This window comes from Epinephelus fuscoguttatus, linkage group LG10 (genome assembly GCF_011397635.1).
Source record: "Epinephelus fuscoguttatus linkage group LG10, E.fuscoguttatus.final_Chr_v1".
NCBI lineage: Eukaryota > Metazoa > Chordata > Actinopteri > Perciformes > Serranidae > Epinephelus > Epinephelus fuscoguttatus.
In genome coordinates this window covers 42,430,889-42,453,071 of record NC_064761.1, presented here as the reverse complement: position 1 = coordinate 42,453,071, position 22,183 = coordinate 42,430,889, and the positions used below count along the sequence as shown (strand labels likewise).

General features: G+C 41.5%; 2 protein-coding genes across 4 annotated transcripts; one reads left to right on the top strand and one right to left on the bottom strand.

Moving 5' to 3' along the window:
* Nucleotides 1-4,443: 4,443 nt before the first annotated feature.
* On the bottom strand, nt 4,444-16,710 carry vamp4 (vesicle-associated membrane protein 4). 2 transcript variants are annotated; one of them, XM_049588231.1, is made up of 9 exons: nt 16,248-16,710; nt 15,355-15,503; nt 14,363-14,464; nt 12,403-12,449; nt 12,150-12,200; nt 10,970-11,070; nt 7,907-7,986; nt 6,021-6,072; nt 4,444-5,934 (listed from the first exon to the last, which is right to left on the bottom strand). In XM_049588231.1, exons 2-9 carry the CDS (start codon nt 15,355-15,357, stop codon nt 5,909-5,911), a joined length of 462 nt encoding a protein of 153 aa, XP_049444188.1. In that variant the 5' UTR covers nt 15,358-15,503; nt 16,248-16,710; the 3' UTR covers nt 4,444-5,908. The 2 variants fall into 2 exon arrangements, with proteins under 2 accessions (XP_049444188.1, XP_049444189.1); XM_049588232.1 differs by lacking the exon at nt 15,355-15,503 and having other exon boundaries at nt 16,248-16,703.
* rangrf (RAN guanine nucleotide release factor) lies at nt 15,738-18,989 on the top strand. 2 transcript variants are annotated; one of them, XM_049588228.1, is made up of 2 exons: nt 15,738-15,955; nt 18,170-18,989. In XM_049588228.1, the coding sequence occupies exon 2, from the start codon at nt 18,174-18,176 to the stop codon at nt 18,753-18,755; it is 582 nt and encodes a 193-aa protein (XP_049444185.1). In that variant the 5' UTR covers nt 15,738-15,955; nt 18,170-18,173; the 3' UTR covers nt 18,756-18,989. The 2 variants fall into 2 exon arrangements, with proteins under 2 accessions (XP_049444185.1, XP_049444184.1); XM_049588227.1 differs by lacking the exon at nt 15,738-15,955 and adding an exon at nt 17,795-17,999.
* The last annotated feature ends 3,194 nt before the right edge of the window (nt 18,990-22,183 follow it).

Here is a 22,183-nt window from a genome sequence, read left to right as displayed (position 1 = left end):
GTTTTGTGTCTTTTTGTAGTCATCTGTGTGTCTTTTAGGTAATTTTGTGTCCCTTTATGTAATTTTACATCTTTTGTGGTTGTTTTCTGTTGCTTTGTAGTCACTTTGTGTCTCTTTGTGGTTATTTTGCCCATTTTTTTGTTATTTTGTGTCTTTTTGTAGTCATTTGTGTCTCCTTGTGGTTGTTTTATGTCTTTTTGTAGTTGTTTGTGTCTTTTAGGTATGTTTGTGTCTCTTTTATATAATTTTATGTCTTTTGTGGTTGCTTTCTGTTGCTTTGTAGTCATTTAGTGTTTCTTTGTGGTTGTTTTGCCCATTTTTTAGTTATTTTGTGTCTCTTTGCAGTTCATTTGCATCTCTTTGTGGTCGTTTTGTGTCTCTTTGTGGTCATTTTGAGTCTCTTCCTGGTTGCTATGTGTTAATTTGAGTGGCATTTTGCAAGTAAAGACCAGGGGGGCCCCCTGACACTTTGGACCCCTATGCCTATGCCCAGCAGGCCTGTTCAGTAATCAATCCATGCTTCTCGTGCATCCATCTCTGCTGACCTGCCAGGCCACCCCAAACCTTAAAACATCACCTGACCCAGATGCTTCACCCCAGGGAGGCTAGAGGGCAAGGGGTGCAGCGTGGAAGGGTGCATACCCTTTAAGAAATGCACTCTTCCTCTTGCAGGTTGATGCCAGCCCCATCTGCTTCTGTTAGAGCTTGTTTACAGACAGATGGTAGTACCTGCAACTGTTGTCTCGATTGGTTAGACAGATGGATGAATAAAGTACAGTTATGTGTTTGAATTTGAAAACACATCCATCCTCTTACAGGAAATATCTCGACAATGAGAAACTGACGAGAGGGTGGAATGTGAGACACGTGAAACCAAGGAGTGAATAAATCATCAAAGGAGGAAAAGACAAGAGTAAAACCACATGTAAACAGAAATGGAGACAAAAGAGGAGAAAACGAGTGAAGAAAGAATCTCCTCGGAAAGTAGGAGGAGTGAGAAAGAGGTAAAAAATGGAGTATCAGGAGTGTTTTAACATATGAACAATGTTTTATTCACTATATCCCGTGTGTATCACATGGAAATGTATTCTGTTCGTCCTCTAGCTACCAACACATCCACCTCTCCCTGATCTCTGCACTGGACAGGGTGTGTGTGTGACTGACTAATGCTGCTTGGCACATTGTCCACTCTTCTCTCTTGTGAGTCAAATTCACTGTTATATGACTCAAATAACTGCCGCTATGTCGGGAATCTGAAGTCATCCTGTATGAGCCCCTAAGAGAGGACCAAAACATGCTTTGCTGCCAGTGTGGGCGGTTCTCCACACGTAGAGAGCATACAAATTTCCTCTCATGCACAAATATGCAGTCTAGTGTAACACTGAAACATTCTTTTCCCTTGCATTCAGCTTAACAAACAGTGGTGCCTCCAAGGGTGGGCTTGGGGGGCCTTGGCCACCCTGATATAATGACTGCTCCTCCTACAGGCCCTGCCATGCAGAAATAATTTGAGGCTGAAATTGCGTCACTGCAGACGCTGTGGTGAGCACATTTTTTAAGCTACCATGAAGTGGTATCTTGTAAAACTAGACAACGTAAGGCATCCATTAGTAACAACCATGTTTGCATAGCTTGTCAGCACAGGGGCTAAATTACGCTCCAAAGTTAGGCTACATTTTGGCGATGTAACTGTCACAGCTATTTTCAAAGGAGCCCCTTGAACTCTCACCTCATTATATCTGAATGAAAATGGGTTCTATGGGTACCACGATTAAAGCTGTATATTAGTCCTTTAAAGGAAAAATAAACCAGTCTATGTGAAGAGTGATAAGTTGCCTAACATGTATAGATACATAACACATTAACGGGTTTGTTGGGAATGTTAACTGTGCTGGTATAAGTCTATGCACATCAGATAATTGGTAATATTGCCTCTAAAATAAGACACGAACATCTATCAGTATGCGATTCCTTAACTCATCGTTTCCACAGTTTTGTTGTGTGTCCTTATTTCAGTATTATACTAGTGTTCAACACAAAGAAATGCTTCATAGAGGGATAAAAACGCCATCACAGAAATGGCAGTAGAGTTAATTGTGAGTGTTTTTTCACTGTCTAAACTTGTGGAATATGCACATGGAGCAGTAACAGTAGTTGATCAGTGGTGCACACACTCTATAGCAGTGGTCCACACAGTTAAACACATCTGGTGTCATACTTGCGCTTGCTCATGTCGTCGAGCTAGTTTGGTGTCTCTGTCAAGTAGCTGTTGGTTAGTCACTCACTTTACAGCAGGACACGGCACTTCAAAGTAAAAGCTTTGTGCTGGAAAACATCCGGGGCTTTAGCTCTGAAGTGTGAATAATTTTTTATCTGGGGGTTGGGGGGGTTTCTCCCTTGGGAAAATTTTGAATAATTCCCTGTTAAACACGTGATTTTAACGTATTTTGACAAAGAATTTTGACAAAGAATGAGCACTCGTCTTCTATTATTGGGTTGCCCAAATTGTTGGAAACCCTTTGAGAACGACTTTGCAAACACAGTGTGAAACAATGCACTCAACACGAAGAATATAGCGATATTGCACATCAAATTAAACAGCAGAACCTGGACTTTTTATTATTATTTTTTGTTTGTTTGTTTTTTAGTTTCAGTTATATATTGGGGGGGGGGGCATGTCCCCCCTCAATGTATATGGTGACTACTGCCCTGCATGTTCCACCAGTTGGGAACCACTGCTCTGTAGGTTACACAGCTAGCATGCTATGTTGGCTGGCTAAACATGCCATCAGACTTCTCAAAAAAAAAGTTTAAATATAGCCGTATTACATTCATCAAGCTATAAGCTAATTTGTTTTTATGCTAACTTCCTCTGGCACAGTGCGCACGGTTCGTCCGAAATCTGCTGCAAAAGTTAATTTTGTTCAAAATACCCGATGGAAATTCTGGATCGTAAAAAAACGGAAGGTGTAGTTTCACAAACAAGTCATGGAGGTTCTAATAAAAAGGAAAGGACTTCCTGTTAATTCACATACATACTGTAGAGCTGTGTGGAAATGATGCATCTCTCTCCTTTTGGATATGCTTTGTCGTATTTTGAACTTTCTTCTTTCTTTTGTTTTAAATTATTCTGTGTATAGCTGTGTTTTTTGGACATTCATATATGTTCTGCTATCATACATTGGTGTTTGAGGGTGCTGTGAATGGCACAATACTCATAGGACAGGTCATTGTGATTTAGTAGTCAGGCCTCTGCTCCCCAGAGTCCATCTCATCTAATTAGTGGCAGCAGCTGGCTGATTGACCACACCTGGTGGTAATCTGTCTGTGTCTGTATCTGCTCTGTGAAGCACTTATGTCAGTAGCACTGATGAAAGACAATACCTGAAATGTTTGCTGCTAATTTTATTCACTTTTTAAAAAATTTTATTTGTCATTTTTATCTCTTTTTTTTGTCTTTTTTTGCACAGATGTCCTAAATAAGTAGAATTTTTTTTTTTGCATTGATCTCAGCCTGTGAACCTTCTTTGTGGCAGGTATCTTCTTACTGACGACATATTCAGCTGGCCTAAATACAACAGCAAAATTGAATTCCTGAAACTCAATTACAGCCTTTGTTTTTGGAGTGCCACCCCATCAGTGGCCCCATCTGCCCGCCCCTGTTAAGAATTTCTGAGGCCGCCCCTGTAGACAAAGTACCGACCAGAAGCTAAATCAAACCTCCAGGCGTCCACTTTGCACTTAAAGCAAATGACCTGTATCTGTGAGTCTTGAAAAGAGCTGTAACGTTTTACAGCCACTTGTCCAACCAGGACTTTACTACCTTTGATTTCACTGTAGTTTAGCAGCATTGTATGCAGACTGCAGCTATATCATTTCGGCAAGTTTATGACTTGAAACACCCTCTCTCCTCTTCATCTTCAAAGCTGAAATAAGACCGTCACCCCCTGCTGTGCACACCAGCAACTAGTGTGAGCTGGAAGACCATCTGCCATAGATCAATGAAGGAGAAGACCCCTGTGGGCCAATTTAATTTCTGCTCCCTCAGAAGAGTTGCTGGCTGAGCAAAGGGAAGAGCTGTCGGTTTGTGTTTGTGTCTACGGTCCAGAGAGGGTGAACACGGCGGGTCTGTCAGAACAATATCACTTCACGGCCTCCAGTTTCGTCAAACTTTAGTGCCATCTTGGGACTCCACACTGCCAGTAAAGTCACAGACCAATAAAAAAGTTGGGTAATGAGAGGAGATAAAAGAAAGCTCTGGACGAGGAGGGATGGCATGGTGATTAGTTTTTCCCTTTTCACCTCCAGTCATCTTCTTTCTTTCCATCAACCTATTCAAACTTTTCTGTGTTCCCCTCTGACTGCTCTCTCCTTCCTCACTCTTCTTTTCTGATTTCCTCCTCCCAGGATGACCAGTTCAAACCAGATGAAACCAGGCAGAAGCCCTTTAAAATCACTTTATTTCAGAGCAAAAAGGATCAGTATATCACAGTCTTCCAATGCAATGCCAGAGTATTGTACATCATTACAGAATCAATATTTACAGCTAAAATAAATTACTTTAAAAAATAATAAAATGACGATGTAGAGTTTCAATGTATTATACAGTTAATAAATCGGGACACAATGACACCTAAGTTTTGTTTCACAGCTCAACTTTTAACTTGCATCACTTAAAATTACCCCTGCTTATAATGTAACAGTACAGAGACACAAACTGTCCCTTCTGTGGCGACAGGAATACCAGCATTCATACAAGCATCACATTGAGCGATCAGCAGAAATAAGAACTTAAATTAGTGGGGAGAAAAAGACAGAAGCAGTATTAGAAACCAAACAGAACCATCTGCAGAGTGAGAGACAGATTTATGTCACTAGCGGGAAAGTAGGACAGCCGTGACCAAACTGGCCCAGAGCTCGGCGCAACCCAGAAAGTTGGTGAGGAGACATTCATAACCTGGATGTTTTGCTTCGATGTGGTCCTGCTATACAGTATAACAAGCTATCAAGAGGCAGACGGAAATGGAGAGTGGTGATTTACGGAGTGGATGAATGTTAGAAAGCAGGATGTTTTCTGAACAGATGACCTTCCTTTTCTTGGCCCTTTTCCCATCATCTGTACTGAGGAGGAAACATACCTGATACGTGAAATCACTTTCCTGTCAGAGACTTTTTTGATGATTAAAAGAAGCCACCGTTTGACGACACAGATGAACCTCAGATGTTCCCTCGCCTCGTGTTGAGCGGTGAAATGTGCTTGTGTTCACAAAATGTTCCCTATAAACGCTCTCATCCTCGGGCGGTGAGAAGTTGGCACACAAGGAATCATGGGTAGACATCTGAGGTTCATTCACTAAATGTTTAAGCCCGCTTTATATGAGGCTGCTGCAGCAGATTCAGACCAGCTAAACTAAGAGAGACGGTTGGGCATGGATTCCCTGCCTTTACAGTATCTATCTATATGATTAATATGCAGGACCTGGAGTCTCCCTGTGGTCAAGGCAAAGACAGGTCCCTACACGTGATATGTATCATGGCATGGAGCACTCCTTCACGTTGACTAGAGGGCTGAGAGTCAGTGTTTTCTCCCAAACTGCATTAAAATATCCCCACAAGTCTCCTGTGTCCCCCCATTCTGCGGCTTATTTTCAAAGCAGGGATCAAACCGAGCCTTAGCGCTGATCTCATAGCAGATATATGTGGAAACACCGATGATAAGATCTGTACTAAGGGCGAGTAGAGGCCAGATCCTTGAGGGTACACAGGCCGACGCTGGGGATGATGTGGGAGGCTGGCTGGCGCCCCCTAGCTGGAGTGGAGGACTGTGTGCAAAGAAGAGAGAGAGAGAGACAGAGATAGACAGAGAAGGAGGGAGAAGAGGTTTGTCCCCCATCCTCTTCGTCAGACACTAGCGATATCGCAGGATCACTGGAACTGAAAGAGAGAAGGAATATTCAATGACAAGTTCTGCACGTGTATGTAAACGTCAACTGCGCTAGTGTGTGTGGTCTAATACTTACTGATGATAATGAGCAGGAGAGCAACAACTACCAAGGCAATAATCATCTTCATCTGTGGAAGAAACAGCACACATTAAAGACACAGTGGGTAAAAAACCCACTTCATCATATTTGCTGAAACTCTCATTACATCCTGACAGTAGTACATGAGACAGAAATTTGTGGGGGAAAAAAATCACGCTCCTCTGACGACTCCTACTGCTTCTAAAGCCCCATTTCCACCGGGCAGTACGGTTCAGTTCAATTCGGTACACTTCCACTGTGAAAAGTTAATGGAGCCTTTCTGTACCGTCTCCATGTTTGGTCCCCCCTCTGTTGGGGTACCTAGCACACAGATCTGGTACTAAAAGGTGGAGCTGTGAACACTGCAGTCTGATTGGTCAGTAGAGGACGGTCACTCTGCTCAGGGCTGAGTTGTGTCTGGTTTTGAGGCTCATGTAACCACTGTTCATACTGTGGAGAGTTTCATTAGTAAACTGTAACTATAAAATGAAAGGATGTTTTGCTGCCTCTCACAGCAGCTGGAGTCTGAGTAAAAATAACTTCATTCACTGGGCCGACTGCTGGCAACTTTTAAGGTGGAACGTTAACTTGTAATGCTACTCAATGCATGAGTTGATGACGTGAATCCATCAGCACACCTTAAATTTCACTGTGACAACTTTGACCATTACTTTACTAGTTTTTATCTGACAGAAACTTTTAGTAATGAGTGGATCTTCAAGTGTAATTTGGACCGAGACGGCATGCATCCCAGTCCTCATTTTGAGAAAACAACCACATTGTGGAGCGTCATTCCTGTGGGCTACAGCAACACTAAACCCCTGAGCTTGCCTGAGAAGGACTAAATGCACAAAGCTGCTATTTTGAAATATCCCATGGAGAGAGACTCTCACTGCAGCCTGTTCTATTTTGTTGTGAAAATGTGGGCGTGCAGCCTCGTTCTGTGGACAAAAGACGAGGTGCAGACTTCCATCTGTGTCACAGCTGATGAGGAAATACAGCGAGTGCTGGGCGGAGCAGTGAGTGACAACAACCCCGCCCAAACTCTTTCTTTATTTAGTTAGTTAGTTAAATTAAATTAAAACACTAAATTATGTTTCTGAAAACATCTGTGGTGAGAAACAGGCAATGCAGTAACAGAATCTTGATCATATCATATATCATCATATTTTTTAAAACGCTGCCTAGTCTGAAAGTGTGACTGCAGTTCTCGAGCATTGATTGACATATTGACAGCTGCGTTGGAGACACATCAGTTCTGATTGACTGTTTTTGTTCAGCTACTGTGAATTCTATCAAATGCCATTAGGGGCACTCGGACAGTAGTTCCCAACCAAGGGTCTGGGGCCCCCAGGGGGTCCTTGAGGGAGTTTCAGGGGGTTCCTAGAAATATTTTTACTATTTAATTCACTATAGAAGTGAGCTCAATGTGAGTCGGAGACATAAGAGTGACTACTGCTGATAGGTTTCACTGTCTTCATGGTTATCTCCTCACTGTAGGCGATGACTATAGAATTCTGGTCTTAATCATATCTAAAACCCAAATTCCAGATTCAGGTCCCTGAAGTGAAATCTTATCAAATGGGGGCCCATGACCTTCACGTGCATCAATTTAGGGGTCCTTGGTGCAAACAAGGTTGAGGAGCACTGCACTAGAAGGAGGAGGGACATGATTTTTGTCACAGATTATGTGTCTTGTGTATCAATGTGTGGATGTAGTGACAGTTTCAGCAAGTCATTTTTTTATAACAGTAACCAACTACTTAAACACACTCTTTGTAATACTAAAAACGTCTGGCTAAAATGTCAATGAAAGTGAATAAAGAGACAGTGTGAAGGTGTCACAGGCTTAAACACACACATAAAACAGACAGAGAGCCCACCTTCATGTCTCTCCACCACATCCTCCTGTGCAGCTGTTTGGCTCTGCTGCTGAAGGCAGATGCGTTGTCTGATAGGCTCTCTGGGATATGACGTGAGTGCAGCACAGACAAGGACACGTGAGGGCAAAACAAATTGGAGGAGAGGGAAAAACAGTCTGTTAATCACCATGTAAACAATAACCAGGCTATTGTTTTGACTTTGTTGTTTAAGGTGACTCAAAACTGCCTGGCTCTGCGTCGTGCATGTGCAGTTACAATGTGTGAGAGTTACGTAAGCCTTGCTGGTGAGATCACTGCAATGAACAGGTTTTTTAAATGTTAACTACTGGTATTAAATGGTGAACAACAACTTGCTGAATTTATACACAGCGGAGCAAAAACACATTTCCTCAAACTTCCTCCCCTCTGTCCTTGTCGTGACATCCCTCTGCAAAACGCTCACCCACGCTGCTCTCTGTTTCTTGGATACTGTTGTTAACTTGATGTTTATGCATGTTAACAGGAAGGTTACAGCTCCCTAGCGTGCAGCGCTGTGCCTGTCCAAGCCCCTGTCCCTCTTTAGAGTCTTTGTGTTTGTCATGTGTGTGCTGCTTCCACGCCCATGTGCCTGTTAACGACCCGCCGCTACTACAAAGAGAAGCGCTCAGACGTGGCCTCTGTAAAGATGCTCGTTAATCTGACAGATTTAACAACAGGTTACCTGCACAAAGATCAGAGAGCAAACTGCACGTCAATCATGGGATGTTATATTGTGCAAGGACAACACACACTGCAGAGACACGCAATCGGCCACACACATTATACAGCAAGACTCGCATATACACAAAGACTCGTGCAAACACACAAATGTGCTCCAGATGTGCGTCATTGCCTTGGTTGGCCGGTGGACATGACGGAGTAGCAGTTATATAACATCTGTGTGTGTCATGATTAGACCTAATGGACTGGGAAGAGACACAAGCACTTCAGCCTTATCTCTATCTCTGGGGGAGAAGACGACCTGTGCGAGTCCTGTTGAAAGCCTTGCATGTGTGTGTGAAGTTGAGTAACAGAGCGAGCTAAACACATTTCACACACCTGCTCAATATGCACCGAGTAAAAACAAAGAGCAGGGCTGTGTGTATGAGAGTGTGAGACCTGTCAAAAGCCTCCAGACACACACCTGGTAAAACACTAAACCTGGACATATCATTAACACCTTTAAAGTGTGCTGAGCGGATTTATATGCAGGCACCCGCTACTGCTGACAACGTTGGTGTTTTGTTGATTTTTGGACTTAAATTATGTGACATTTATCACAGATTTCTGAAAGGTTTAATGTACAGCTGCAAACAGGGTTCCCACACATTGTAACCAGTACATTTTAAAACATTTTCCATAACAATATTCACAGCCTTACATCATTCAAAACATACTTCCCAGGCCTCTTAGGATAAGCAACTGATAGCACTTACTAACTTTACTCATTTCTTAGACATTTCTGCCTCCAACTACCTGCATATTTACGCCCAATGCCAGACCGGCACATACAGGTACTTTGCAAAAGGTCAAACCAGAGATCCCTCAGATATCAATACAATTAGACGCATGTTAAGGTTACAATTTTGACACATCTATATGCTTTTATGTCTTGTTAAACAAACTGTTTTATAGGTATGTCTGATAATAGTTTTGCCTGAACCGAGCGATATCTGAATAAATGAGGGTTTGAGTGCTGTCATGCCCCTTCAGCCATCGCCTCTCCAAGTGGATTAAAGATCTACTACAGTGGTCAGACATTCTAGATATCTGAATCCTGATTGTAAGGCTAACTTAGCCTTACAATCAGGATATCTAGAATTGACAATTGGCTAACAGGTTGATTATTTAGAGACAGTATTGTCTCTAAATAATCAACCTGGTATTTTCAGGCAGGCCAGTGTCCTCTGACTCTGAACTTGATTTTGACTCTGGTGGCTCAAACATGTACGACTGTACAAGTCCAATACAGCTAACGGATGGAGCATCCATTGTAGTGCTACATGTAAAAGAGGCTGCAGTGTTCCTGTGACGCGGCTTCAGCACATTCAGCAGACGTGCCCCCAGCGTCTCAGAGCAGTGAAGCCTATTTATTTCATGATCTTGAAAAGCAATTTCACAAACTTGGCGACTTTTTTAATCATTCAACTGTGGCTGTGTGCATTTTTCTGTGGGGTGACAAACTCATTACACGTATTTATTTTTGCTTTGCTCTGACTTTAATTGCAAACCATTTCCAGGCCTGGAAAACAGTTTTTCTAATTTCATGACTTTTCCAGGTATCTCATGATCTCTGATGAACCCTGTGCAAAAAGTAGTCAATTAGTTTATTAGTCTTTTGACAAAAAAGTTATTGCCATCTGTTTTTCTAATCAAATAATCGTTTCAGTCATTTTTTTAATGAAAAATTGACAAGCATGTGGTGGTTCAAGCATCTCAAATATCAGGATTTCATGGTTTTCTGCGTGTTTGTAAACTGAATATATCTGAGTTGTGGACTGTGGGCCAGACAAGACAATTGAAAATTAAAATATTCTAACAGCATTTTTCAATATTTACTGACAGTTCACTGACGATCATTATTTGTTGCCCTAGTTCAATGCAAACTGCATCCACTCCGCCAGAGAGGACGGCACAGCCTGTAGCTGATCATTTGTCTTTTCTTTCTTGAACTTGAAATGAAGTTTGTCCCATATGCAGGTTTGCACCAGTGATTTTGAACAACAATGAAGTCATACCTCAACCTTAATAGTTTGATCCAAAGACACATTTAGGATCGCTGGGCCTCAACAACAAATGTTCTCCTTTTCAAATCGATGCACATTGCAGGAATGTTTCCATTAACATAAGAAACTGCCCAGATAGGCCTCCATACAGTGAGGACAACAATCCTCAGAGCCGTGTGCAAACCATCTGTGAGCTACTTGTGGAAACTAACCATTCAAACAAACGAGACTGATAAAACATTCCCTGTAGAGTATGTAACATATGTATGTGTACATATTTTGAACATATGGACACACACGCTGTCCTAATGTGACTCACCCGACTTGTCCTGCAGGTCGTCGAGCCGCTCGCCCCTCTCTATCACCTTGGAGATGTTCTCCTGCATCACATCGATCACCTCATCAACCTGCGACTGCACCCTGAGGACACAGGTTGGTGAGAGAATCATAAATAATGCATGAATCATGTATGATAAAAGGTAGGATTCGTCAAAGATTTATCTTTTTTTGTGGGAACCCACAACAGCACAAAGCATCTGTTTCCCCAACAATGTCCTCTCCTCTATATCTAGACCTGTCCAGCTGGCAGGCAATAAAAAGCCTGTCAGATGGTTTTCAGCCTCACGGTGACCTGCCTGCACCTGTTCAGTATCTGCAGAATTATATTTAAACCTTTTCTTTATTCACGGTGCTCACACCTGAGCATGGCATGACTACTCCAGATTACCATTCAGTCACTCTTATTTCAAAGTAATGCTCAGCAATACCTCTTGGAGAGATGCACAGTCAGCGGGAGAGATCACATTGGCAAAGGAATACAAAAGGCGGAGAGGCTCAGACAGAAGATACACGACAAAGGAATTTGTTTTCTTTCACAATTGATCACATTTTCCAGCGTCATTACACTGATTGTCTCAGACAAGGAGCTGCAGGAAATGATCAGTCTTGGACTTCAGCTTGATTGCATGTTGAAGATGGTAAACATGCAAAACTACAGCCAGAGCAAAACACACCATCAGGGACTGGGGGACACAGAGAAGCATGGGCCGCTACAAACACACATAAACACACTATGAGGTCCTGACCTCAGGGTTCAGACACAGAGGTGAAGAGTCCAGGCAAAGTGCACCCAACATTCCTGGATTCCGTAATGATGGCATCTTGTTTCGGGTGCTCACAATACTGACAAACTGTCCAGTATGAACAGAGGTTGGAGACTCTGGGTGCCAGACTGTCTCAACAATGAACTTCTGTTCTCTGGCCGCCTCTGACTGCAGGTACATGTGGAAACAGACTGCAGAGGGACCAGGACTTCTTGGGAAGGTTACACAATAACCTGCACATGGCAGCCTCTCTTACACAATCTGCTATAAACCTGCAGCTTCTGGTAAACATGACGAGCCGCAGTTGCATAACACCAACACCAAAACTAAGAGTGCTGGCAAAACTACTCTGACCCTCTGGCTTTTAGTTGGGACGAGGAATGTGTTCGTACTTACTGCTTGAATTTGTCATTCTGAGGTCCAAATCTGGGTCCCGTGGGTCCTCTCCTGGAAAATAGGTATTATTGAAGCCCAGTCACTAATTTAATTTAGGAACCATAACAACTTATTTTGCTGCTGATTGTGTGTAGTCTGTTTTCACAAACCATGTTAGCAATATTGCTCTCATTATGTAGGTAAATTGTACATTGATTATTTTTGATTTATTTACAATAAGCTCAGTGCCTGAATAGAATATAAACAAACTCACAGAAAGAAGTCTTCCTCCTCATCTGAGTCCTCCTCCAGTAGGTTCCTCTGTAAAGAAGGAAAAGTTCAGAGGTCAGATAAGGGTAAGCTCTTGATACTGAATGACTGAGTTGAATGATTTCAGACTTGGCTCAGGAAAAGGTTCCAGTACAAGCATCTTGTCAGCTGAAAGGCCCAAACAGAGTTCACTCCTGGCACTCACAACCAGTGCTGCCGATATAAAAACGGACCTCCTGGGACCATATAGCTACTGTACGGATCAATAGATGCTTTTTCTGTCAGCAGATATGCAGATACGCCTAAATACTCTGCTGTCATAGTGCACTTACACTATGATGACTTACTGAAAAATAAAAGCCTCATGTTACTCTGCTGCCCTGCCTGCCAAACCTCAATAAAAACTCTTCCTTTTGTGCTCTCTACGGCTCCTCAACATCAAAATCTGACAGTGATGTTCCGTTTGCAGGGAGGCCAAAACGGACGTGAACAGATTCCAACGAAAGCATAGAGCCACTCTCTGTTCTTACTGGGATCCCAAGGTAGATTATCTCCCAAAAACGCCATCATGATGATCACTTCTGAACCACCGATGGCTTTAATAGGAGCGGAAAGCGCCTTGTGTAAAGTGCTATTCATAGAGAATTAGTGAGGACAGCTGCATTAAATTCTCACAGGAGGGAAAACTGGACCAGGAAGACAGTAAGACTCTGTTTCATATTGGATGGCAGGCAGGAGGACTATACTTCCTACTACGGGGAGAGAAAGGTACAGAAATATAATGCATTTAATTGAGAAAAATGTGCCTTGTTTTTCAGAATTAATGAGATTATCTCAAAATTGTGAGAGAGGTTTTCATGGGGAAAAAATGCTGTTGTTTCTAGATCATAATCTTGTAAATTCTCATTTTTCTGAGCAGATGTTTTTCTATGAAAACATTTCATATAATTCTAAAATAATAATCTTGTTAATTTTAGAAAAAGAGCACTTTTTTCCTCAAGTTAATGCATTATCCTTCTGTAGCAAGGTCTTTACTAGAGATTTTTTATAACGAAAATGAGAGGCGTGGCATCCACGCAGTGTGTTGTTCCATAAATTTAGGAGCAATTGCATTTGATTTACAGCATGCATAGGTGGTTCAGTCGTAATTTAGGTTCAATTTCAAACTTTTCAGTCCTGGTCATCAGCTTTTAACAGTCATCACACACTGCCCACTGCAAAGATCTGAGAGAAGGAAACTCCATGAATATCCTGTAATGTTGACAGCTGCAAGCCAATGCCATGCCAGTGTAGACATAGTCTTGTAAATACACTATCATCTGCAAATAAAAGCACAGAGAATGGAGGCCATATGACGATAAAGACCTTTATAAGTCTAGGGACTAACACTCTCCTTCTGTACAACGTCATTCTCTCTTTCTTTCCACTGTCTCGGATGGGAAACATGAGGGAGAACTGGTAGTTATTATCAGAGGGCAGGGGGTTGGGCACTTAGGGGAAAGCATGGAAGGTGGAAGGGAGCGATTTGTTATGCAAGTCTCCCCGTAAGCTTTGCTTTGAGCCCAGATCAACACAATAGCAAACAGGATTACACAGAGAAACAGAGGACTGACTGGAATCGAGAATCAAGGGAGAGGACAGGGAAGGTGGAGGTGGGTGGGAGGGGATGCTCACTTTGATGAGAACCAGACACTTGGCTACAGCAGCTTCTTCACTTTACCTCCATCAAAGATGTGCTCTTTTGTGCATTCCCACACTTTTCCTTCAGTTTTTCCATCAACACTGATTTCACAGGCATCTTCTACAGTGTATCAAAACCTCAGCCTGATTACAGCACACTGTCAGTTTCTAAATCATCAGGTACTGTCTTTTCCCATCCTGTATTCTGTGTGCCTCCTCCATCCCCTGCTTCTTGATGACGAGCCAAAACCCAAACACCACCACAACCTCCACCCGTGTCTCACCCTCTCGCTGCGAATGGATCCTGTGACCTCGTCGTCATTGAGGTGTCGTTTAAACTTGGGGGGCATGTTGTCTTCAGACTGCTCCTCCCGATCTGGCTCCCTCTGTAGGACAGGAAGAGAGAAAAATCATGACATGGACCGTCTTTGGCACACCTGCACCAAGCCACAATGCTCCTGCTGATCATGAGTGTCACACATGGCTGCCTGCTAAATGAGAACACTCTAATATTCGTAGGCAGAGAGACTGAGCTTGCAGGCATAGCTACGGCCAGGTTATGGTTGTGAGCAGAACATGGAGAACAAAGCATTAAGTGTATGAACAGAGTCAGACCGTAAATCTAAACTCAATCAGTAGTGAATGCATTAATAAGTCTGGTCATGGTCAAGCAATATGAGGATGCCTCTAGTCTCAACACATGCTGGTAAACAGCCTGACTTCATTATTAGTCACAGTGGTGATTTCATTCATTTCCTGTGCAATCTAATACACACCTCTGGAACATGTTTTAAAAAAAGTGGTAGTTCCATTACGCCAGCTGTCTGTGAAATACTGTTCCTCTCCTCTACTATGCCTCGTCAGTAAACACCTATTTAGCAGTCTTTATTCCTAATATTTCTGCTAGGAGCAGGCACTCAGTCTGACTAGCCATGAAAGGAAATACCATCATTGCTCTGAGTGCCTTTGGGTAAAAAACCCAACCATGTCAGATGTGGAAAACATGCTGTTCTTCCAATTATACCCCCTCGAGTCTGTGTTTGGGTGTTACTTGTTCCAAACACCATATGTAACAGTGCAACAAAACAAAACAGTGCCTCAATAAAGTGCCTCTGTGACACTGAACTAAACAACATGTGATCCTCAGGCCCTTCTTTAACCACCAGGAGAGGAAAACACAGCAGTCTCACGCACACACATACACACACACACACACACACACACACACACACACACACACACACAGCCTCTCTCAATCCAACAATACAACTAATACCATTGAATCCAGTTCAGTCTGACACTGTGGCTTTCACAGCAGCGTCCTTTTCTGGCACTGCGATTGGAAAAAAGGCCTTTCAGTAGCCAGGAGAGGAGAGGAACTTTCCAGTAAACAGAGGTGAAGAGAAGCAGGGGACAGGGCTCGCTCTGAAGCGGCGACAGCGTGTAGAGACACAGAGAGAGAAAGAGGAGAAGCCAAGTCTAACATGTTAGGGCTGCAGGAGAGAGGACTTTAAAAGGTGCAATCCAAACAAAGCAGAATTGGATTCATTTCAAAGTTGTAATTTATAACATGGAAATTATATATAGATAAAGTGATGCCAGGTTTGGACAAAAGAACTGAGGAAATTGCATCATGATGACCACAAGAAGAGAACTGTAGATTATTGATGAGCACAATCAATATATGGATTGTAACTTGTTTTCCTCTTAAGAGGTTAAAAAAAGAAGATGCTGTGTTCACTAAGTACAGCTATATTTAGCTGTTTTACTACTACTGTAATACTGTAATGGCTCTATGGTCCGAACAAGGACTCCTTAAAGGAGCCAGAACTGAAAATGAAACTGACATCTCAGGAGCACAGCTGGTATCAGGAATGGTAAGTTAGCCGGTTATGTCACAGCCGTTGACAACTTTAGCTGGTTAATCTGGTTGTTAGCATTAATTTAAATACGCCAGAATATCGCTGTCTACCACATTGTAACCATTAACACCACTACACCTTAATAATTTAAGTGAAAAGGGACCAGTGTAAACGCCAACACAGCTAGCCACTAGCTAATATAGCTAGTTCAGACAGGCCGCTTGGTTCAGTGACAGAGCTAGCTACCACAGCTAAACTAAGCTAAGCTAAGCTAAGCTAAGCTAGGGATGCTAACGTAGCTAACTACCTGCTGTTTCCCACAAGATCCGCTGTCTGCTGTTGGCACACAAACACACAGAGGCTCGGGTGTTAATCCTGGGTTTTCAGGGTCTGATGTGGCTTTACGGTGTTGTCGCTTTCATTTCAAATGCTGTCCGGGCGATGAAACAGGATTATCATTATGGATGCTAGCGGTCCGCTCGTCTTGTCTCCGTCTGAGTCAGCTGACCAGGAAGTGAACACAAACAGCTGGAGGAGGAGAGGGACCTGCAGATGTGCACACAGCGTGGGGACATGTTTCACTTCATTTTTATCATATATGCAGCAGATATACAAATCCATCGTAGAGATATTCAACTCTTTGACACTTCTTTTAATAAATACATACATGTAAATTTAAGTGAGCCCTCCTCTGTTCATGTAATTTATTTTAGTATTTAGATTGAGCTAATTTTTACCTCTAATCTAATAAATGTCAGAAGGAAATATTATAGCCTACTTTTTGCACCAAAAAATATATTTGACAGCTATAGTAACTGTTAAAATAAAATTCACAATTATTATAAATTAATCAACTCAACAATATAATGACAATAATAATAATAATAATAATAATGTTATTTTTATTACAACAATCACTAATAGTACCATTACATTGCACCTTACGCTGTGTTTTATGCCTCTTATCATACTGTACTGTATTATACTACACTCTGTTAATACTGTCTTACCACATCATATTATATTTCTGTTTTAATATAATAATACAGACAACACTAAGTGTCATTACTAAATCACACTTTTTATTTTTCTGATGTACACTTTTTCCACAGAATTAAAATCTATGAATAATATCATGTCACTTTACCTGGTATCGTTGTCTTTAATTGCTCTTTCATTGTTAATATTTTTTACTTCTACTTTTATACTAATTATATATACCTCTTATTTCTAATCTAATAAACGTCAGAAGTAAATATTGTAGCCTAGTTCTTGCACCAATAAATGTATTTGGCAGCTATAGTAACTACTAATTATGATTTCAAATATTAAAAGTTTATAAAATAAAATTAATAATTATTATAAATTAAACAACAACAATAATAATATCAATAATATTACAACAACTACTATTATTAGTATTATTACATTGCACCTTGTGCCATATCTTATACTGTATCATACTATACTATGTTAATATGCCATACAGTCTTAGCACATCATATAAACTCACAGCTATGAATAATACCATGTCACTTTATCTGGTGACGTTGCCTTAAATTGCTGTTTAATTGTTTTATTTTGATATTCTTTATTTTTTCATATTTATTTTTTTCTATTTTTATTTGTATTTTTATGTTTTATTTCTATTTTTAATATTTTTAATTCTACCTTTATACAAATTGTAAATACCTCTTATTTTAATAATTCTCATTTTTATTTTTATTTTACATCTCAATTTCTTACGTAATTTATGTTCTTATCTTACATGAAGTTTATTATAATTTGTTTCACCTCAACCAAGTATAGAGGACTCAACTATTATTATAAATATTAATATGCCACTCACAGGAGCCATTACTCTGTATAAGTATTTTTACTTTTGATACTTACACAAATATTTTTTATAATAATTTCGCCGCTGCCTTTTCAGGGTGAGTGTTTGGCTCACCTGTAGGTGGCAGCAGTGCGCATGACCTGTGTGTAGCGTGCCTTAAATTTAAGCCGTAGAAGAAGAAGACAAACTTTGACCGGAAGTGAGTTCTGGCAGTTGCAGTTGGTAAGCTACGCGTTTATCACGCGGTCTCTACACATATTATTTGTATTTCTTTTATGTATATTCATATATTTTATAACATTTTCCTGAGTCTATGTTGTTTATAAGCACACGGTGTGAATGTAACTGCAGGTGGTTTAAAACACGCTCTGTGTTTGTGTGTGTTTCTCCAGAGAGATGCAGTGTGCTGGAGGCAGCGCTCATCAGCCTCATCCTCTGTTTGGAGGAGCGCTGTCAGCCGTCCTCCCTCACAACGCCAAAGACATCAGTGAGCTGAGGGAGATCCCGGACAACCAGGAGGTGTTTTCCCATGAACACACCGACCAGAGCCTGATAGTGGAGCTGGTGGAGTACCAGGGTCAGGTGGCAGACCAGGACGCCGCCCGGTATCACTTTGAGGACATCGCAGACAGTAACAAAGCTCTAGAGCCAGGTGCTTTTGAAGTGCCCGGTGCTGTGCAGCTACCCAAATCTGAGCTGTCCCTGTCAGACTGCAGCTCTGCCTGGGTGCTGACCGGGACACAGTGTGTGTCCAAGTTCAACGAAGAAGCCAGGAACACAGTGACCCTTCACCTGGGTCTGTTCCGTCTGCCACAGTTCTCCACAGATGTCTTGATAACCTTCAATGACCCGCAGAGCATCAGCCCTGACAGCAGCAGTGCTGCTTCAGCAGAGACACACAGAGAGCCATGGACGGTGCAGGACTTTGAGCGCATGTTGCAGACTCTGACTCTGCACAACCCAGGACTGTTTGGGTGAAACAGCTACAACTCTCTCAGCGTGGGACATTTAAATATATTAGGACTATTTGCTTGCCCTCAAAGTGTTTAAGCAATTCAATGTCGCGGTCGTCCTGCCCCTGTCCCTGTCATGACGCATATGTCCAGCTCTGCCTTTGATGCTACCTTGTTCTGACATTCAGAAACTAACTGAAAACAAAACCTCTCATTGTATAAATATAGTTTTTACATAATAAATGTTTTGGATGGAAAATCTTGGACCATTTGGTTATGTTTTGAAACACCCAATTAAGATTTATTTGCAGGTTTAAAATGTTATAACAGTGGCTTGTTTAGTAACTCTCACAGATGAGATTAATATCATCGCACGATTTGTAAGGCATTTCTGTTTTATGTGGGAAATATGAGATTTGAGACATAGCGTCATAATGTCAAAGACATGCCCCTCTGTTTCCCACCACGCTCCTGTTCTCCTACTCACTGAAGCGTTTCCTCCGTCCTCACTCGTACCTTTCCTTATTTTGCTCAGTAATAATGCCACCATTCATAAGTGTGTTTTTATGCTCAGATACAAACACCCAACAGAGAGTGGAGCATTGCCAGTATCTGTAATGCACAAACCTCTCGGTAATATTCTCCCACTGACACCCAACCCATGCTACTCTGCTCTAACCTAATAAAAACACACAAGTAACGGCAAAGGTCAAAGTAGAACTCAGAAGGTTAAAGGTGAATTCAGATTCCACGTTAACTCCCTCTGGAGCTGTTAAAATGCAGTTAATATTCATCGAGGCCTCGGTGTCTTCGGTCGGACTCAAGTTTGGTCATAAACAGTGAAAATTGAGAGGGAGTCCCAGCAGGAATATGTATTAGGTCAGCTGTTTCCATCATTCACCGCAGTGGCTCCATGGTGGAATAATTCATTAGCCTGAACCTTGAAAAACCTTGGAAAGACTTCTTTCAAGGGTGAGTTGATGAAACACAAAATTTATGGAATGGAAAATGACCCTATTTAATTGTTGCTTTGAAGTTAAGTCCAAGCTTTAAAAAAATCTCAGTTACACGTGCTGTACTTGAGAAAAGGTTGTTTTGACTTGAGTCTGCTGTTTAATAAAACTCAATACAGTGATGGAATTCAGGTAAGTCTTGCATAACAAACACAAGGAAGTGCAGTCTGCCTCCCCAAAGCCACATCAAGCCCTTTGTATCCTCTGGTGCAATCACAAAGGATTAAGATCTCATAAAGTAAGATCCTTTCCTCTCGGGGATCGCGGCGTAGCACATTCCTTCATTAACCACAACATCCACGGTAGCACAACAGCAAAGTCTCCATCTGACCACCTTGACTAAACATGCTGTTATTGGTTCTCTCTGTAATGAAGTCTGAAAACATCCTGTCTTTCAGACCTCATGAGAGTTTTGGAACAGGCACCTGACTTAAAGGTCATGTTAGGAAATAGTTTCGGAGACATTAAAGACTTGAAGTATTTTCCAGGCCCTGAAAAACAGCCTTTTACAGAGTAGCTGCTGGGTTACTATAGTGCAGTGGTCTCAAATATGTTGCCTCGTGATGCAGAGTGGTGAACAGATTAACAGAAGAATGACTGTCTCTTTTTGGCCTTCTACCCCCATTCCATTAATTATTTCATGGCCCTCTGACATTTTACACAACTGCTTTAGATGACCCAAGTATCGCTGAGGATTGACTGAGACTGAGAAACTGTAATAGTTGGATGCATCAAATGTAACTGCATGGAAGCAGTGGCAGAACTCTTGGTCGTGTAAGCTTAAACATTGTTAAATACAATGTTTTCAAAGTTCAAATTCTCTCCATATACAATACTCAGTATACAGGGGGACATCATTGTGTTGCTTCAGTGCTGCAGTCTACACAACAAGAACAGATACACTTAAAAAAGGACAGGCAAACTCTTCTACCTATGCCAGTCCTCAATGTCTATGTGCAGTTTCACATAGATTGACCACGTCAGTGAGAAAAAAAAAGTGGGACAGACAGAATGACTGACTGATAGAATGACACACTGACAGTTTGCGTGATTATGTACAGCATACCATACCATGACTTAGTCATACCAAACATTAGAAACAACACCAACATTGGTCCACAGGGGGAGCCACAGCGATCGGTCGCATTTTAGCCATTTTGAAGCATTTTTCTGTTGTTATAGCGCCACCCAGTTGCCAATTAGAGTTAAATTTCTCCAGTCACCTTGAGGCGTCCTGTTCTACATATCTACCAAGTTTAGTAAAAATCCATATGGCGGTTAGGCCTAGATAAGAAATGAGCTCTCTAGCGCCCCCATTTTGTTTGATGGGCTCAATAATGGAGGGGTCCCCTCAGATTATGTGTGCTCATATGCCTACAAAGTTGCGTGGTGATGGGTGAAACCCTTGAGATGTTCTACACCTTTATGTGATGAGCCACGCCCTCCGCAATATTCATTGCCTTATAGAAGCTCAGTTTTAGGAAGTTTTCCAACTTTTGCCAAGAGGGAACTTTAGATATTGCTCCCTAGATTATGTTCACCCAGTTTCATGCAGATCGCTCAAACTTCCTAGGAAGAGATCCATTTGAAGTGTTTTTCAAAAAATTCAAAATGGCGGAAAATCTATATAAGCGGAAGTTATGGGTTCTTGAGGCAAATGTGTTCCTCATGAGGAGAGGCATCTCTGTGCAAAGTTTCATGTCTCTACGACATACGGGGCATGAGATATGCCCATTCAAAGTTTGACATTTCAGTGGGTTGCTATAGCGCCCCCCTTTGGCCAATTTTTGTAATATTGCTTCATTGGCATCCTCCCATGACCCTCTACCACTGTGCCAAATTTCACATGGATTGACCAAGTCAGTGAGGAGAAAAACGGATCATGGATCAAAGATCATGGATATGCTCTTATTTTTGGCACAATAGTGATAAATAATCTTTAACAAACAGCATAAAGTGAACAGAATCGTCAAAGATGCATTTTGTTGTATGAATTAACCTGCAACGGGGCTGCAACAATTAGTCTATTCATCCATTTAAATGTTAACTTTTAAATTAATCACCAACTAATTTGATAATCAATTAATCAGTTGGAGTAATCTTTTAAGAAAGAAAAAGTTGAAATTGTCTGATTCCAGCTTCTTCTATGTGAATATATTATTATATAAATATTGGTTTAAAAGAAAGAAAGAAAGCCAAAAAAGATCCTGAAAGACTCGAATTAATGCAGAAAACCATGGAAACAAGCGAGGCACTTTGTCTCCAGGTGAAAAGGTGAAGTAATCTCATTCATGTATTCTTAAAATAGAGGCAATCTAGATTTTTTGATAGTTGTCTGTATTAATTTTGAGACTTCCAAGATATTGTTTTCTGCTTTTTTCTTTTTTTAAGCCAAAATTAGGTTTCTCTTTTTTACCAACCTCGCCAAAGAGCACCTGTC

Coding starts and splice junctions, on each gene's coding strand:
- vamp4 (XM_049588231.1), bottom strand. Junction 12,201..12,402: donor GAGGAGGAAGACTTCTTTCT/GTGAGTTTGTTT, acceptor CCTATTTTCCAG/GAGAGGACCCACGGGACCCA. Junction 5,935..6,020: donor TCTCCTGCTCATTATCATCA/GTAAGTATTAGA, acceptor TCTCTCTTTCAG/TTCCAGTGATCCTGCGATAT.
- rangrf (XM_049588228.1), top strand. CDS start 18,174: ATGCAGTGTGCTGGAGGCAGCGCTCATCAGCCTCATCCTCTGTTTGGA.